The following is a 19,852-nucleotide window of genomic DNA, read 5'->3' on the forward strand; positions in this document are numbered from 1 at the left end:
ATTGCTTCCGCTTCCGGCTAAATTGTTTTGGTTCGCAACAGCGCGTTTGAGAATGTTTCAACATCACTAATACTCATCTTTGAAACACGTAACTCCCAGTCTGGATAGAAAGCAAGAAACAGTTAACGATGTCGTCCCTCAATCAACAAACACCCCGAAATGTGCATCAAGTCGTCAGGGATAGCAAGAAGGTCGATATATTATTGGCTTGTTCATGTTCATGTCAACTTATCGTCGGATCCCTGTTTTTCGGGCCACAGTTTTAACGAGGCGTGTTGCGTCAAACAGACATCGTAAATACTAGGATGAATGCTTTTGTTTAAGATAAAGTTGGGTTAGAATGCGGTTTACCGGGCACAGCACCCTTTACGATCTTTGGGGTTTAGGGTTTGGGGTTAGGTTTAGGCACCCTGTACGATCAGCTAGGATTTAGGGTTATGCATTCTTTACGATCCTTAGGGTTACGTTTAGAGTTACGACTTGTGGTTAGGGTCAGGTACCCATAACGATTTTGAGGGAGCGCTAATTAATCTGAAAAAGTGCACCTGGCAAAGTGCAGTACTGCCTAAAGTTGTCCTAATATTAAGTTAGTGGCATGAATTCATAGATATATGAAACATCCAACACCTGCAACACGTGTATTGGCGTTCCCTATTCTCGAGGCACTTAATGTTATTGGCAGAAAAAATAATACAAACAGTTTTTATCATATGAATGCTTGTTTTTAAATGAATAGACTCCTCCTCTAACATCTGCATCTATCAACTGCTTGATCCATTAGGTGTATTACCCATCTTGAGCTCAGTGAAAAACAAGGTCGCCCACCACTGACTTACTGGGGTCCACTACTGACAAAATTCAGAAATTAAATATACTATGGAGTGTAAAGAGGAGGCTTATTCAAAGTAATGTTGAGAGTTCTGTAATTTCAGGACATGACTGATATGGAGCAGACTTTATCTAAGCTCCGTGCACTGTCAGAAGATGATAAAACAGAAGCTGGGATGCTGAGATCTCGCATTGATGAACAGTCACAGCTTATTATGATTCTGAAACAGCGGGCTGATGAAGCTGTAATTCGAACCCAAACCCTTGATGCTATAAATAAAGAACTGATGGAATTTCGAGACAATGCCAATGAACAGTTACAACATGAGATACGGAAGTTCAATATTTTAGATTCAAGGTTTAATGACTTGGCTTCAAATCACGAAGAAATGATCAAATACAAAGATGAGTACAAGAGAGTCAATCAAGAGCTGAGAGCTGAAAATGCCAAATTGAGAGAAGACAATGCTAAACTGTTTTCTCAAGCGATAGTGGAGCGAGATCAAAAGATTCATGAGCTGGATAAGAAGTGTTGCGAGCTGAAGTCACAATACAACATCATAGAACAGAGATGCAGGTAAGGTCACATTGTGTGTGACACTGACATATATCCGTTATACCACTACAGGCTTGAAAGCACAGAGAGTACACATAATTCACAAAGGTCAATTGTTTAGAAAAAGAATTGACATTTGACATAGCCATTCAGACTCAGGAACAAAAGCAACACTGTTATGCCAAGGTTAGTTGTCCTTCATAACGCATGGGGAAAAGTAACTGTGCTTGATAAAAACTGATATTTGTACATTTATCAGATCATTGCTTCATCATACCAAATTTGTTGACAAAACCCTTGTAGCAGGAGGTGGAGCACCACACATGTAACAGTAGAAACCGGTCATGGTGTCAGCTTTGAGTGAAGACACCCAGTACAATGGGGATTTGAGTCCAAATCTCAGCCAGAGATGGGCCCAAGTCTATTTGCATGACCAAGTGGTTCTACTCCTGTCGGTCTCACTGCTTCACATCCCAGACATGTTACGTGGTGCGACAGAGAAACGGCAGGCTGGGATGAACAGTGACAGTGATGTGAAAGAAAAATTAGGAGTAGTGTTGAACATCTTGGCCAGATGATCAGGATGCTCTCTCTGGTGATAAATGATGCAGACACTCTTGATACAGAACTTGTCTTAGCTAAGGACATGGCAGATTAGTTGACATGACTTTACATATAGACAGCAGCCTGTGAGTGTTTTGTTGATGTATATCACACCTTCAAAGAGTTGATGTTATGTTTCCATCATCACTGAAACGTCTGACAACTTTCTTTTGTGCCATTCCTGATTGTAGCATAACCAAAGCACTTAGAGGTTGATTAAAGATCTGACACTGTGTAAGCATTATTTAGAGTTAATTAAACAAAAGTGTACTTGGTAATAAACGAAAGACAATTCGCACACCAAGGTTCATTTAAACACATAGCACATAGAATCTGTACACATCACGACAGAATCTGTACACATCACGACAGAATCTGTACACATCATGACTGGAAGGTATTCCAGACAGTCCAGACCAGTCTACACATGATGGGCTTCAGTACATTATTGAAACTATTCTCAGAGATGTACTATTGGTCAGTACTTGCCAACACACACCAATCAAGTTCAGTCCAAGTAAACCTAGTCCCAGTATTATTCATTACACTCCAACCCACTGAGCCTTAACAAACCCTAGTAGAAACTAGTAGAAGGTCGCATCAGGTCACCTTTGAGATTGACCATGTTGACCAATCAGAACCAGGGATTTACCTCGAGTCCTGTATTTGAGGTTCCCTCGGACTCATGCTCCTGGACCTCGACTACAAAATGGGGGTCGCAGACACTTAAATATTATTATTAATTACTATGCTGTAATATTGTTGTAATTCAGTTACTGTTACATCAGTTAAATTGCAAATTATATCATAGCCCAGCTACAGTCCATTTGATTCCATTTGAGACTGATGAATTGGTCACTAACACAAAATCTAATAATTGCAACAAAACCAGCCACATGAAATCGACAGACCAACTCTGATGATGTGTCTCATAATTTGGGACACCAGAATAAAAAAGTTGTTTAACAAACGATCATCATTTTCTTGTCACCTTTCGCTGTTTTGTATGAGGGGGGCCTCTTGCTGGTAGAACAGCCAGGTGGGCAAGGTGCACGTGTGAAATTGACACATGTGATTTGCTCGGAAAACCAGACATTCGTGATTGCAGTACCTGAAACAATGAGATTATCACACAACGCTAAGTCAATTATTTGCAAAGTATTTAACTTTTTTAAAAACAAAGGTGAAAGGGGTAGGCCTCAATATGCTTTGGCTAAGTATCATTTACGAACAGCACATGCTGTTGGGATGACGGAAGGGAAGTTATAAACTATCTTGAAAAACTGTACCGATTCAACGTGCACGGACACAACTGATGGGACCGTCTCAAAACCCACACAATGTGAGAAAATCGATTCATTTCAACAACAGCTGGTTAGAAACGCCATTAAGTCTCTATATAAACAAAATACCTTTGTCTCTCTGCATATTCTGAAAAAGCATATGGAGACAAATCATTCTTTGGTCATTTCAAAATATCAGTTATGGAAGTTGCTTCACAAATTTGGTTTCCGTTACAAAAAAGTAGGCTCAGAAAATAGACATGCACTGTGCCAGAGGTCTGCTATTGTTCGACTAAGAAACCGATCAGAGTCCTGTGCCAGAAAATTACCACTTGGCAAGGGAGAGCGACTGATTGTGCTCCATGCTGGTTGCAAGAGTCGGGGATTCCTACCTGGCTGCTCCCTAGTCTTCAAGGCAAAATCCAAAGACAACTGAGACTATCATAACGAAATGAACGGAATGGTTTTCTTAGAATGGGTACAAGTAGTTGAGGCTCAGTGATAACTTATTAATGCTTGATCGACATTTTTACAAAAAATATTTTGACTTTTTCTGCATCCTTGTGGATGCACTAATAAATACTGTTGTGTCTGTTGTTAATTTTTATGCATATACGCTGCAGCTAACCAGATCGCAAAAACTGACATTCACACATACCTTTCGAACTTATACTTCAAAAAGGTTTGTACCCAAACGATTCCAAATGCTATCTTCCATTCGATCACTGCCAGGCATATAGAGCAAGCCACAACAGTGAATGTGGGAGTGTAACAAACAATATTGACACTAAGAATACCTAGACTACAATAATCTTTAGCTTTGTTACTTACTGAAGTTACCTGCTTGCCTTACTTAAACAGATAGTTTTTCATAAACACGAAAACAAAATAACATCAGATTTATCATCTCTATTGTGTTCATGATGAGGTGTATTCAGAGATGTACAATTTTGTAGTTTTCCTGATTGTCATATTAACAAAATTTCAGACAAATGCAGCTGGAATTTAAGCAGAAAGAAGAAACCTACAAGTCTGAGAATCAGAACCTGCGAGATACACACCGCAGTGAGATGTCTGCATTACAGCACAAACTACAGGATATGGAAGAGAGGCTGAAAGGTAGGAACTGATCCTATTGTTGTTGATGCTGTTGTAGCAGCAGCAGTAGTAGTTTAATGTATCACATCTCCATTTTGTTGTAAATAAATATACCCTGTAGACATTATTTTGAGGCTGGTTTCCTGGTTTCAAGGAATTATTTATTTTTATTTATCTCTCAGCGTAGACAAGTTGTTTTAGTTACTTCCATGAGAATTGTCAGTTTACAAGTTTTGTCATTTTTACTTCCTTTCCAAAAGTGCCTCTGGTTGTATCATGAGATATTTTGTCTTTTCCTGTACTGATTTCTAGGGGTGAAAACTGAGTGGGAAACAACTATTGCATCATACTGTTGCGATAGGGATAGTCTATTGCCACCAACTGTTGCATCATACTGTTGCGATAGGGATAGTCTATTGCCACCAACTGTTGCATCATACTGTTGCGATAGGGATAGTCTATTGCCACCAACTGTTGCATCATACTGTTGCAATAGGGATAGTCTATTGCCACCAACTATTGCATCGTACTGTTGTGATAGGGATAGTCTATTGCGACCAACTGTTGCATCATACTGTTGCAATATGGATAGTCTATTGCCACCAACTATTGCATCATACTGTAGCGATAGGGATAGTCTATTGCCACCAACTGTTGCATCATACTGTAGCGATAGGGATAGCCTATTGCCACCAACTATTGCATCATACTGTTGTGATAGGGATAGTCTATTGCGACCAACTGTTGCATCATACTGTTGCAATAGGGATAGTCTATTGCCACCAACTATTGCAATATGTTTTTTTTCTCCTTGAATTGCTCCATTTGAAGTCATTTCCCAAATGATTTATACTTTATATGAAACAAAAATCAAACTGAAGTAGTTTCAGTCTCCTTTAAAAACTGGCAAGAAACCTGAAACCTAGCTCGAGTAAGCAGTTGAAACATAAATTCAGTGAAGCTGCAAGTTGGCACCCAAACAGCAACAAAAATAAAAAACAACAGAAATATTTAATGAAAATAAAGTCAGTGACCAAACTATCACTAGTGACACATACTGTCGATGCATTGATAGTTTTTCGTTTCAGGAGCTACACACAAGCTCCAAATGCAGATTGAAAGTAAGCAGTCGGCTAGCTCTGAGGCCAGTAGCAAGATCGCTCAGCTGACCCGAGAGAAGGATGAGCTCCTTGACCTTGCCATGCAGAGAGGGAAGCTTGTCACGGTGAATACTATCATTATCATCTTGGTTGCCAGTAGAGCAAATTAGAAACACTAGCTGACAAAGATAGTTTAGACATAGATGTTGACAGACATACCAAATTTACCTTCGTGCATATACCACTTTGGATTGTGAAAAGTTGCAAAAGATTTTATTAACTACAGACAAGAATACTCACTTCAAGATTACCTTCCAACTGAAAAATTCAGTCATACCATTTTGCCAGCTGTTGTTAGAGCTTCGTCAGCTAAATCTGTAAATGAACTGTTAACATTTGACAATGAACTGGTGGTGACCCTTGAAGGTCCTGGGGTAGAATAGGCCTTCAGCAACCCATGCTTGCCATAAAAGGCAACTATGCTTGTCGTAAGAGGCAACTAACAGGATCGGGTGGTCAGGCTCACTGATTTGGTTGACACATGTCATCAGTTCCCAATTGCACAGATCGATGCTCATGTTGTTGGTCACTGGATTGTCTGATCCAGACTCGATTATTTACAGACCACCATATAGCTGGAATATTAACTCACTCACTCAATGAACAAGGTGGGAAGGCTAGCACTCTGTTCCAGTGTTCATTGTGAGCCCACAGCTGTGCAGAAAACCAGGCAGTTACTCCAGCAATGGCCAGATAGAAGTAAATCTATCTGTTTGATATGAGCCCTTATTTTATACGTCAATTCCATGGTCAGTTGCTCCCTCATATTGCTGGAATAAAGGGCATAAACCAACTCACAGCTGCCTTCACATATTTGGCCCGACAAACCAGGAACTGTTGGTATCCCCTACAGACACAAGTTTCAGGATGAACCTAGACTTAGAATTGGGGCCATCTGGTAGCCTAATGGTTAAAGCATTGGCTTGTCATGCCAAAGACTCGGGTTCAGTTCCCCACATGGATACAGTGTATGAAGCCCTTTTCTGGTGTCGTGATATTGCTGGAATATTTCTAACAGCAGCGTAAAATCATACTCACTCACTTTAATCTGGAATCTGCTGGGTTTCTGTTGTAGAAGGAGCAGACGGACAACAAGATTCTGCAGAAGAAAGTGGAAGAGATGGAGAAAGCTGTTCGAAAGATGGAGGAGAAATTTCAGTAGGTTCAGTTGTCAAACTCACAAAGTTCATTCACGGGCTTAGGCAGGTGATGAAATAAATAATCTCTATGGACATCTTGTAAGTGTCATTTTTATTAATTATCACTGTTGTCCATTTTCAGATCTGAAGCATCATCGGTCAATGCAAACCTCCAAGTGCGGAGGTTACGAGAGGACTTGTCAGAGGCCAACATACGGCAAAAGGAATTGCTCAAGGTGACACATGTGTATAGATACCTTTTGTCTCACACCTTCTTGGCCCTGTCTAGTGTAAATCCTTTCTGTGGTGCTGAATACCTGGGACATACTTGCTGTCAAAGCTAAGATATATGTAAAATAGCTTCAGAGCAGATGTCACCATCTCCATCTTGCTAAACAATAACAAATCAAAGTTTTTCTTTTGCCAGATAGTTTGTCATTATCTGTATTTGATGTTGAGACTTGCTACAGCAGTGCTTGTCAAAACCTTGAAGATGTTGGAAGTTACAAGTTATACGCTATCAGGGGTAAATAGGTTTTGATATCTGTGCACTTAATATGTAGAGAACTGTAGACTGTTGGGATGGTAGTTTTCACTATTTGATCAAAAATTCTATTTGTTGATGTACAGTTGTGTCTGAAGTTGAAGATACTCTGTCTCACACCTAAATTGCAAATCTTTGCATTAATACATTTAGATGGTGCAGTAATTGTGTTTCTCTTCATGTATGATATTCTCTGTTCTTCCTGCGGGACCAGATGAAGGTAGGACGGGTAGAACCTGGTGTAACAACACTTGACATAGCCCATCTCACCATTCACACAAGGCTACAGGGTAGCACAATGGATAAATCACTTGTTTGAATGGACACAAATGTTTTATGTCAACCCATTCTTGATACAGGAGTGTGCAAATAGTGATGGAAGAGGCATAAAACTATACTCTCATTTGCCATACGCACATGCATGGATTAGTCACTTATTGTGTCTATGAATGTTCAATGTTCACAGTGTATGTTATGAATATTTATTTCTATCTGATATGAAAAAGATATCCATCTAAGGTGGATATATTTGTAGTTTCAGAAGCACTAGATCATGCCGAGAGTTTGCTCAACTAAATTGATATGTATGGTAGTCGTATGTGGTGATTGATGAAAGGTATAGTTTGCTTATTTTCCAGTGGGGTAGCCTAGCAGTTCAAGCATTAGCTCATCCCTCATAAGTATCAGGTTCGATTCCCCACATGGATACAATGAGTGAATCCCATTTCTGGTGTCCCCTGCATCATAATGATGGAAAGTTGCTAAAAGCGGCTTAAAACAATACTCTTGTTGAACAGTTGTTTCTTGGAAAAAAGCCCTTGATAAGCAACAGTTTTGATCCTTGTGCCATCAGCACCTTACACATCCTCAATATTTCCGGGTATATACGTTCCAATAACTCTCCACTATCCCTGGATGCATCTGCGGCTTAGCCCAAAATAATTTATTACCTCCCTTTGCTGGCTGTACATTCTCACAGTAGGCAATCAGTTAAGCCGCCATTACAACTGAGCTTTCCAGTGTCAACAGAGCTAACAGTTGCAGCTGCGAAGGTTTGTTCTTGAGCTGTGATTGGTACGCTCAGCTTCCCAGCATAGACACCTGATTGGATAAATAAACAACCAAGGGAGGTAATAAGGGATATAGTGGATAGTTATCGGAATGTATACCCTGGAGATACCGAGGATGCACCACCTTACAGTACCTTTTCACATGTGTTTCACCAAGCTAAATGTTCAACTTCATCACTGTCACTTAGACTATCCTCTCACATAAGGAGCCTTACAACAGGATCAAGGTGCATGTGCTCTGTTTTCAAGCAGAATTTTGTAATGTTGTGATTTTTCATTTCCATCGGACAGAATAGTACCTAACTATTACATCCTTGGATTAAGTGTGAAATCGTATTGGAATCAAAGATATCGAATGTGATAACTAGCTGCTCTTGAGCTCCTTTTGCATGGAACTTTGGTCTGTTTGTGATCAACAGATTTATCAGTTTCAGAATTAGTTACAAAGCCAGCACTGTGACATTATTGGCTTCTGTCTTGACACTCTCTAGTCACTATTGTTGAAAGTAGAAACTATTTGATTATCAGTAGCAAAATCTAAATTTGAAAAACATTGTAATGTTGCAGCTGTTCATTGATGTTGTAGCTGTTGGACTTCAACGAAATAGTAAATAACAGCCCACTTAACAATTCATTGATGTGAATGTTCAGATTGTTCTTCTTTATGTGCAGGAATTTGATGCCTTCAAGAAACACTCCAACAATCTGCTGCAGAAAGAACGAGAGCTCAATGAAAGATTGAGACATCTGGTTGGCTGATGTTACACTGTCAGTGTTTGGCCACTTCAGAAAAGTGGATTACATTTGATTCGGTGAATCTTCTGAGGTCAGCAGTATGAGGCTAGAACAAGAGTAAAGAGGATGTCAAGACAAAGAAATACTACCCTCAGTACTTGCCTCCTATACATCAGTATTTATCCAGAGAAATGGTTATCTGTCATTTATCATGTTGACATGCTGTTAAATCCATGTTCAAATGCCATTTTTCTCCGGAGCATTTAATAGTTATTCAGGGCTCCAGATAAGGGCCGTATCAGCGCACATACGGTTAAAAATTAAGCACCTTGTGGCAGGAATTAATTTAGGAAACATAGCAGATATACACCACACCAATCTTAGAATCAGTTAGACATATTAATTGAAAAAGTATTGTTTATTGAGCTGTTTCCACAGTGTTGCAGTGCATATATGAAACGAAACACAAGATTAATAGTACTCCATTAAATTCAATTCAGTACTCTCCATGTATTCTTAAGGTTTTCCACTACTCCTATATCGAAAAGATATGGATTACATACTAAGAGTGTTGAAAACATATCTGGAGCCATGGTTAATAATTAGCCTGATAACACAGAGACCAGATCTGTGTAATAGAGGATGGTAGCTGAAAAAAAGCATACTAATTGCAACAACTGGTGTAAGTCTGTTAAATAGGAGAGTGTTGCTTCTCTTAGCATTACCTGTATGTGAAATGTGTCTTGTTACTTCATATACAATATTGATCTTACATGTTGCATTAACATGACCCTTACAGGTGGACCCTTCATTGTGGAGCTATTCTCAGTATATCATCTTTGTGCTACTGTTAGTTAGATTTGAACATTCCCATAGGACTGCAGAAACTGTGGAGTATGATATTAAGTGAAACACCTGTCACATGGCCCTTTTGCTAGGTGAATACAAAATATATCAGAACAGTTTTTACAGACTGAAAGAGGTTGAACGTTTTCACCTTCAGTAAAAGAAAAAGCAAACTAGATCAATATTTCGCCTTGCCTTGATTTTATCTTATCATGTTATGGAATTTAAAATGTTTTTCAGCAAGTTAAAGTTCAGTTGATTCCATCAGCTGTTAAGAAGTCAAAGTTAGACATTGTCATTGTTGATTATTACTCTTTAATCAGGTGTTGTGAAGCCTTGCTGTTTGTTAGAAACCCTCTGAAGTCATAAAGGGACCAGGTTGTTTTCAACTCATTCCAGTTATGAACCACTGCCTGCTCTCTTGGCAGGAGTTCTTGCTGTGATCATTTGTTGTACCAGACCATGTGGCCTTTTGTTTATTTATTTTACTTACTCAGTATACCAAATGAATCCGTCCATAGTTTAGTCTTCCCAACTGATGCCAAAACTGTTGTCAGTCATTCTGTGTCATTACTGATATTTCACCAAATACAGACATGATATGTACTTAGACCAATTGTCAGCATTGCCAAATATGTATTTATGGTTTTTGCTCACTGAACATCAGTATGCCAACTTCTTCAGCATTGGACAAAACCAAGGTTGCCTGACATCTTCTTGCCAAAGCATGTTTCTACTGTAAGAAATATTTGTATGGCTTTGGCTTGAACAATTAATGTTATGTGCAAGTGAGGAGAATCATTCATGTCTCAATTAAACAATATTTATCAAGGTTATGCTTGTATAGCTGACTTTTGAGTAGTTTATTTTAAAATTCTACATATTTCTGTCTATTACAAACAATGAATTAAAGCTTTATATTACTCAAATTGTCCTGATTGTTTCTGTTTACAGACGTTAGAATGACTTTGTTAGGACTTGCATTACTTGCAATATTGCTTACATGAAACATGTTTGCAGTGAAAGAATATAAATGCTGACATCTATAGATTTATGTACACAAGAATTTGTGTGATCCAGTAAAGGAAGCAAAGCAAGCTAAATGAGGTTGGCTACCAAGTATCTCTGAATACTGGAACCTCACGGTCACCACAGATACAAGGTCCTCTTGACTTTCCTTTAAAGTTGACCCTCAGAGATCATTGTACAGTGGTGCATTAGTGATCTTGCCCTCACAGTGTATCATCGCTGTAAGAATCACCAGTGATTACTGAGGAAGCAGCACCATTACATATGATCAGACACAATCAGCCAAGACCACCCAATGAGTCAACTCTGACAATGAACACATTCCTGGAGACAGTGAATGAATGTTGTAAGCAGAGTACAAGGTACATCTGAACAAACAGCATGGACAAATTCAGCAATTCCAGCCATACCACTCTCCAAAGCTAGAGTCTGGTCAAATATGCTGTCCTTGAGCACAGTACCATATCACACCATAATACCAAGACTATTTTGTTTTGTCAGTTAGAAATGTATCCTTATCATACTTTTTCTGACAATCACCACATACAGGAATTTACTTTTTGGGACAGTGCCAATAGTGGGTCATCCAAGTTCAGTATATTCACTGATTTTACAACTTTGTGGCGATTTAATTTGTTTAGTTTTCACAAAAAAACAAAACATCTTTTAAAAACATGGAACATGCATGTCAAATATCAGCATCATTAGTCTCCAAGATATTATAGAAGAATGTGAAAGTCAGTTGTAAAGATTGGTGTGGGGGTTACTGGGAGTTGAGTACCTTCCACTGAAAATACCCCTCTTTCAAATACTGGCACATGCAGAATAACTATTATTTCGTTCAAGAAGTCAAACCTGCAGAAGTTAATTGATGAACCACTCCACATATACAAAGTACCCAAACAATTTCTGACTGAGACATGTGATATGAGCAGTGATTTGAACAATTTCACTGTTGTGAGCAGGAACCAAGAATGTAAAGCTGCATCCTGTTATGTATCTTGGAAAGAACTTGAAGACTTGAAGTTACCTTCAGTAGCCAAGGTAACTTACAGCGTACAAAGACCACAAGCAACAGTTTTTGTGGACAAGGTTTATTTATCATCCACTATGATAGCACAGTCACTGTTTCTTGCTTACAGTTTTGGTTTTTGACAAACAATCATAATCATTGTAATATCTACAAAATAACTTGTCAACACTTCCTCTCAAACAGTAGTAGCACATCGCGAATAATTTACAATGCCTTCTTGCAGAGATTTTTCCTAAAACTACAATGAATTAGTTCAACTCTGTTCCTCTGCTAGCTTCTCAGCCTTCTGGACAACTTCCTCAACTCCTCCCACCATGTAGAAGGCAATTTCTGGAAGGTGGTCCAACTCACCTGAAACAAGGCAATCTCATTGAAAGATGCATAGTAAAGCATATTTTACACGGGTTTACAAGGACATTGAAGATGGAACATCAATCATTGATCAGATCAAACTTCGTTTGAGGTAAGCATATTCTAAAGAATGTTGAAAAATATAAAAATGCATCGCAAATCTAATATAAACAAATCTGTTGTGACCTGTAATGACAATTCACTGGAAACACTTTCAAGTCGTATGAAAATCCCTTGTATCACTATTGTCCTCCAAAGAATCATGTCACTTTGATCATATTCTATGACTAAGTATTGCTTTGTATCAAACCATGACCAAAGAGCATTTTTCCTGAGACAGAACTTGTGCTTCATAATACACATCCGTGTCAATTAGATATATAATAACTCGGACAATTCAGCCTACCCTTAAGAATCTGCTGGAATCCTCTGATGGTATCCTTGAGAGCAACATATTTTCCTTCAGAGCCGGTGAAAACCTCGGCCACCTGGAAGGGCTGTGATAGGAAACGTTGGATTTTCCTGGCACGGGCAACTGTCATCTTATCTTCCTCAGACAATTCGTCCATACCCAGGATAGCGATGATGTCCTGTAGGGACTTGTAGTCCTACAACAGATTTCACCAACATTAACCGAGGCAGAGAATGTCTTGAGAGAACACCACTACAGACAAACACAGAACATGGAACAGGATTTATGAAGTGTGATATCAGACTTCTATGCATCTGCAGGTTTTACTGCTGTTTCAAACACTATAAATGTATGGGGTGTATAATTGTGCAAGAATAGATCTTAATTGATTTTGTATATTAATCTTTTAAAATTCAGCAAGGGAACACAAAAATGTCGCCACATGTGTACAAGAAAGGTGCATGTTTATCCCAGCTACTTAACAGTGGAAAAAAACAGACATGTGAAAAAGATGTTACAAACCTGGAGGATTTTCTGTACACCACGAGCAATGGTATAGTGCTCATCTCCCACAACATTGGGGTCAAGAATACGAGATGTAGAATCCAGGGGATCTACAGCTGGGTAGATACCCAGCTCAGCAATACCTCTGGACAACACAGTGGTGGCGTCCAAGTGGGCGAAAGTAGTGGCAGGAGCAGGATCTGTCAAGTCATCAGCTGGCACGTAGATGGCCTTAAACACAATTAAAATACTTTCAAAGGTCATTCAAATAGATGCTAAATGAAATATTCTGCAACTTCATTAACGGTAAACACATCCACAGTCTGAATCCGCTCAAACAGGGTATAACCAACCAAGTAGCATCAATGTTTTTAAATTCCTGATATATTCGTGGCCTTGTGTTGGCTTCCAAATAGGTTGGAACAGAAATTAAGCTAAAGTTTTGGAAAACTGACATCCAATTAGTCAAAGAATATGTGGTTCTTTTACACTAGGTGGTAAAAGATGTGAGTATCAAGGATCTTCAACAGGAGAGACTTTAATGAAAATTCATCTCTCTCCACACAACCCACCTGTACTGATGTGATGGATCCCTTCTTGGTTGTTGTAATTCTCTCCTGCATGGTACCCATGTCTGTGGCCAGGGTGGGCTGGTAGCCTACAGCAGAGGGGATACGACCCAACAAGGCAGACACCTAGAAATAAATACAAGCAACTTTATGACTTTGAACAGCAGACCTAAACCTCTATATCAGCAGATTAGCATTATTCAAGAAATCAACCTGAATCAAGACAGCCTTATAACAAACCTGGTTTGCACAGAAAAATTTCTGCCCACAACACCCATTTCTCAAAAGCATTCCTAAGAATACAGGAATATGATTATCATAATAAACCTAAACTTAACCCTAAACTTAACCGTAACCCTGTGAAATAATCCTGTAAATATACATGCAATGCATTTCAAGTGGTAGTTATGGGAGGAATTCTAATAGTTTGTACATCATACAAAGGGTTATTTCAAAAATAAAACCAAGTGAACAAGTGTTTGCCACAGACATGGCGATGTCCATGTGTTAATGAAATAATGAAAACATTTCTTAGCTTTTATTTTGGGGTCACATACATGATTTCTGAAATGAATAGTGTCTGAATAATCAACTAATGTAGGCTGTCAACAGAATTGATGAGACTGGTACGACAGTTCATGACGTATTGCATTAAGAATATTGATGTACACGGTACACAGTGAATACACAGTCCCTTGTTGTGACATGGGACAGAGAAAATCTGAAAGAAACTGTTCTTAAATTAAACCTAAGCTTTTTAAGTTAATTTCAAAAAGGTTCAAACATGTTAACATACACCAGCAATTTTCAGAGCAGTATCATAATATGCCACAAAGCCTTGGTCAATGAGCAGCTTTACCTCTGAACCAGCCTGTGTGAATCTGAAGATATTGTCAATAAAGAGTAGCACATCCTGTCCCTCCATGTCACGGAAATATTCTGCAACAGTCAAACCAGTCAAGGCAACACGGGCACGGGCGCCTGGAGGCTCATTCATCTGACCGTATACCAGAGATACCTGAAAGAGACCATGTCAATTATGTTAATAGCTTTAATAATCTCCTTTTTATTACGAAAAGGTGGTGTGTACTATACATTATTCTAGTTGTGGACTAGTATGTGAATCAAGAAAAAGGACAAGGTTCTGACCTTGGAGGTATCATCTGTGAGACTGATGACTTTGGATGTGATCATCTCGTGGTATAAGTCATTGCCCTCACGTGTTCTCTCTCCAACTCCAGCAAATACAGAGTAACCACCATGAGCCTTGGCCACGTTGTTGATAAGTTCCATGATAAGTACAGTCTTACCCACACCAGCTCCACCGAAAAGACCTGGAATAAATGTCATGCAGTTCAAATAAAAAAAACCACAAAATCCCATAATTACAGTAGAAAGTGTACTTGTAGATAATCACAAATGTCTTGACCAAAATAAAAAATTCCCCAAATCATTTCGAATGAAAACTGTTCATTAAAAAAATAAAGGTTCATTACCCCATCTGTGGGTTTGCTTTCAAGATTTGAATTCACTCACCAATTTTACCACCCTTAGCATAGGGAGCAAGAAGATCCACCACCTTGATGCCAGTTTCCAAGATTTCCTGCTGCACATTCATATCTACGAACTCAGGGGCTTCCTGATGGATGGCAGCATAACTGAAAAATTAATCAGCAACATTACTCCCAAACTACTAACACAATAAAGACAGCAAGATTTAAATGCTTTCTGCAGGTTAGACTCTTAATATCTTCTGAAGGAAAATGAATTTGTTGATACATAAATTCTCCTCTGCTGTGGCAATGAGGATACATTGTGTCACATCTAGTCCTACATCCCTCCCCACTAACATCTTAGGGCTGAATGATTTAACAACAGTCAGTTTACACCTAAAATAGTCTATGCTTCAAAAAGAAACTTCATCAGTACTTGAAAATAAACAATTGCACTTGAAATCACTTACTTTTCAGTTTGTACTGGGCCACGTTCATCAATAGGCTCACCGATGACATTGATGATTCTGCCTAATGTTTTTGGTCCTACTGGGATTCTGATGGGGGTGCCAGTGTCCACACACTCCTGACCTCTGATGAGACCCTCTGTGCCGTCCATGGCAATGGTTCTTACTGTGTTTTCACCTTGGGAACAAATTCAGTATATTAACATTTGCAGCAACGATCATTAGACTTTTCCATGAAAATTTGGCTGATCAATGTTAAAATGGGAAATGCTTCAGTTATAAAATGCTTGAGTGAAATAAACTTTACAAACCTAAATGTTGTGCAATTTCTAGGACTAATCTTGGTGATCTATTTTGTACTTCTAAGGCGTTGAGAATGGGTGGGAGGTCATCGTCGAACTGAACATCAACAACGGCACCAATGACCGCGACAACCCTGCCAGAGGCACCTTTCCCCTTGGCAGCTGGTTTTGCTGCTTCACCAGCATATCCTCTACCTGCAAAATATAAATAGGTATTATTTAATGAAAGTCATTCTACCTGACGCAATATTTCTGGAGTTTCATCATTATGCAGTGTTGGAGTGACTACATAGCTTATATCCCTGCAGCTTTATTGCAGAAATTGTCTAGATTACTTCCAAAGTATCCATGTTTGACTGACAAACCAACAATTATGAACATAAGAAACTTTGATCAAAATCTTATCAGTGTATGCATGTATGGGAAAGAGTTCCGCCCGTACCCCGCTCTTTTCACATAGAATATTTCCACCTTTTCCAGTGTAATATTCCAACACTGAAATTTATACCAGTTCTAGTTTATTGAATGTATATTTGGTGTTAGGTATGTCAGTTTGTGTTTTGGCTTTTGACAGGGTGGGGGTACGGGCGGAACTCTTACCCATGTATCAATGATTGCTACTGCTCACATTTCTGCTCATTTTATGCTATCAATACATGTCCGTCAACCATATCTGTTGCACAGGAACTGATCAGTAACATATCAAGACAGGCGCTGGCCAGCAACTGTACTTATTCAAGGGTAAATCTGAAAGCTTGGGGTCTAGGCATGCTATTGGAAACTTCACTTTTAGGGTCTGTGACAATAATAACCGTTGACTTTTCTGAAATAAAGTAAACACTAAAATGGTTTTAGAGTGAGCTATGATGACATGACGTCCTTACTAAACTTAACCCCTCATTTCACTTGTCAATGTCATTTATTCAACAACACATTTTTTCTTTGACAACTTAACTATTCAACACAAAACATTTACTGTGGCATGTCCTTCAATTCTACATAAAACCACATTTCGTATCTTCGGTGAAAAACTCTTTTCTTCGAATAGTTCTTGCTGACCTCCAAATCACCCAGACATGCATGTTGAACTTCAAAACGAGGCTGCAACACCTCGGACCTAAAGCTCCTATGGTTCCCAAATTCGGTGCTAATCGTCAAAAACGATTTCGGGACATTGCATTATATATGTTTCTAGCCCGTTCTTCAAGACAGTTACATCTACAGTAATGCCACAACGTCCACGAAAAGTCCTTGTGCGTCCTTTACCGGCGATTGCGAGCCGGCAAAGACATGTTCAATTAAAACGAGCGTGTTATGTACCAGACATGCATATTGAGAACTTATTGGAACATACGTGAGCAGAAGTATGCTGGTAATGTTCTTGTGGCTGTCTGAGGGACGACCGGGGATGCAAGAGCACATTTTGTGGCCCTCAGCAGCCCCGAACACGCTCGCCTTGCTGCTTGCATGATGGCGACACTTGTGAGGAACCGGTCACGTGACTACGAAGGCGTTATGGGTAACGTAGTGACGTATTCTTACATCAAACCGGTTTCAAACAACCGGAACGTGAGTGAGCATGGAGACGGTGGCGTGGAAGCAAAGGTTATAAGAGATTACTTATGCCTCGTCTACCTCGAACCATGCTATTTCACCTTCCGACCTGCAGTTACTGACATGTATAAATCTAAACGGTGCAGCAAATATTTTTCTTAGTTCTCGTTAAACATATTTGTATCCAGAAAGTTGAAAAATGCTCAGAGAACCACTCTTGAAAGTAGACAACAGCAACTTCTTGAGTTTATTTTACGACGTTTCGGGGCTTATCTGCAATATGGGCAGAGTTAACAGTTAGCCTTACTGTTCAGTTCATCTCAACCTGGTGTGGGGGCTAGGATAAGCCCCGAAACGTCGTAAAATAAACTCAAGAAGTTGCTATCCATAAAATTTGTCCTGTATTGCTACGCCAACTTCTAAATGCCTTTGAAGAATCACATGAGACAACTCCCGTTAGCCATAGAGATCTATGAAGACAAACAAACTGTAGGTAATGCCGAACTGTTATGGAAAGGTGGCCCAATATGAAGATCTTTTTACGTGAATGAGTGAACTAGGTTTTAAGACGCTTTAAACTATTTTTTTCGTTTTGGGGAACACCAGAAATGGGTTTCAACCATTCAGGTGGGGAATCGAACCCGGGTCACGAGCGTGACGAGCAAACGCTTCAATTGCTAGGCTTCCCACTCAGTTGTAGGTAGGATCTTGCTCAGACAGACAAACAGACAGACAAACAGATAGAAAGACACACACTTGATTTCAATATTCAAGGCCATGGCCCATATTACGTAAGGACTTTAACATATGTACTAAAGCTGGTCTTGTTACAGGTATCTTGTCACTGGACAAGAGAAAGGTGCTCTCGCAATAACAAGAAAAAAGAAAGAATTATGGTCAAACTCCATGCTACGAGTTCAGTGTTGTTTTGTTCTTCATTGTTTTCTTAATAGTTAATGCACAATTCTGATTTGTCGATCATTTGTCTTCTCTGCCGTTTTGTTAGTTATTCAATTCTATCAAGTCTCAATGTAGAGAGTGTATATGAAGAGATAGAACAAGAGCTACCGATGATAGAATCAGGACTGGACTTCAGTAACCCATGTTGTCGTAAGAGGCGATAAACGGGACCGGGTGGTCAGGTTCGCTGACTTGGTTGACACATGTCTTGGGATGCCATTTGCTTAGATCGATCCTCGTGCTGTTGGTCACTTGACTGTATAGTCAGGACTTAATCATTTACAGTCCGCCGCCATATAGATGGAATATTGCCGAGTGCAGCGCCAAACATCTAACAAACCTACTGGAAGTGTGTCAAGTCATATTCTGGTGTAAATCTTGTGGCAGTCTGCCTCACAAAGCCCGAGCCACTTTGTTTTCCCTTCCTCTCAGCCCTTTCTTCCTGGAACACAAAGGCAGTAAATAAAGCAAGCCTAGCTTTTCTTCAGTTGTACGACTCAGATTGAAGTTCCCCTATAAAATTTTCTTGTTTCAGCTGAGACCATATAATACACGGTTTTTTGTATAACTTTTGATATTTTTTTCTGAAATCAGAGGCCATGTGATAATTTGATATTTTTAATTAAATAATCTCAGTTTTCAGACAACTTGTGAAACTTGTCATATACTTGTTATTAAGTTAAATTTCATGAAAAGGCCGAAGTATATTGATTGCTGTTGCTAAAGAATGACGCGAAATGGTTGACTCACTTATTTATTTCACAAACCGACTGAAATTTTCATTTCACGAAATGACTGATCTCACAATTCGACTGTAACATATATACCATAAGGGAATGGAAGTGCTAGACTCAGCCAGTTCTATTCATCATGCACACGGAGAGAGATAGAGAGAGAGAGAGAGAGAGAGAGAGAGAGAGAGAGAAAAGAGTGGAATAACAAGAGGAATAAGGAGTTTTAGGCGTGACAAGGCGTGGCGTGACCAGTAAATATATCTACTCTTGTTTTCGGCAGAGCAGTACATAGGTTGAATTTCAAGGTCAGTTGCACAATGTTAAAAATGCATGGCGTCCTGAAAGAGGGCGGGATGTTAAAAGCTCACCATAGGTGTCAAGAAAGCTAGGCAAGGGCAATGCAACACATGGGACAAGATGAGAGCAAATGCCGTTACCCAGTTTACAGAGTTTTCTCGCTGTTCACAGATGACAGAATAGTGATGGTGACACCCAACGGTATTCCAAGACATCCGTCTTGGAGCATACTCACTGTTGGGGTGACATCGTCGTGGTGTGGGAAAATCTCACATGCCAAGTGAA

The 19,852-nt window shown here is 39.4% G+C and overlaps 2 protein-coding genes across 2 annotated transcripts; one reads left to right on the top strand and one right to left on the bottom strand.

The window, feature by feature from the left end:
* The first annotated feature begins 8 nt into the window (after positions 1–8).
* On the top strand, positions 9–10,791 carry LOC137255776 (coiled-coil domain-containing protein 89-like). Its single transcript, XM_067793302.1, has 7 exons — positions 9–191; positions 933–1,405; positions 4,259–4,389; positions 5,457–5,593; positions 6,604–6,686; positions 6,810–6,903; positions 8,954–10,791. Exons 1-7 carry the CDS (start codon positions 129–131, stop codon positions 9,038–9,040), a joined length of 1,068 nt encoding a protein of 355 aa, XP_067649403.1. The 5' UTR covers positions 9–128; the 3' UTR covers positions 9,041–10,791.
* A 1,203-nt stretch (positions 10,792–11,994) lies between these two features.
* LOC137256328 (ATP synthase subunit beta, mitochondrial-like) lies at positions 11,995–17,601 on the bottom strand. Its single transcript, XM_067794102.1, has 10 exons — positions 17,377–17,601; positions 16,032–16,217; positions 15,724–15,898; positions 15,297–15,418; positions 14,910–15,094; positions 14,620–14,778; positions 13,764–13,886; positions 13,210–13,422; positions 12,682–12,883; positions 11,995–12,275 (listed from the first exon to the last, which is right to left on the bottom strand). The coding sequence occupies exons 1-10, from the start codon at positions 17,489–17,491 to the stop codon at positions 12,178–12,180; spliced, it is 1,578 nt and encodes a 525-aa protein (XP_067650203.1). The 5' UTR covers positions 17,492–17,601; the 3' UTR covers positions 11,995–12,177.
* Between the last annotated feature and the right edge of the window lie 2,251 nt (positions 17,602–19,852).

Source organism: Haliotis asinina, chromosome 11 (genome assembly GCF_037392515.1).
Source record: "Haliotis asinina isolate JCU_RB_2024 chromosome 11, JCU_Hal_asi_v2, whole genome shotgun sequence".
NCBI lineage: Eukaryota > Metazoa > Mollusca > Gastropoda > Lepetellida > Haliotidae > Haliotis > Haliotis asinina.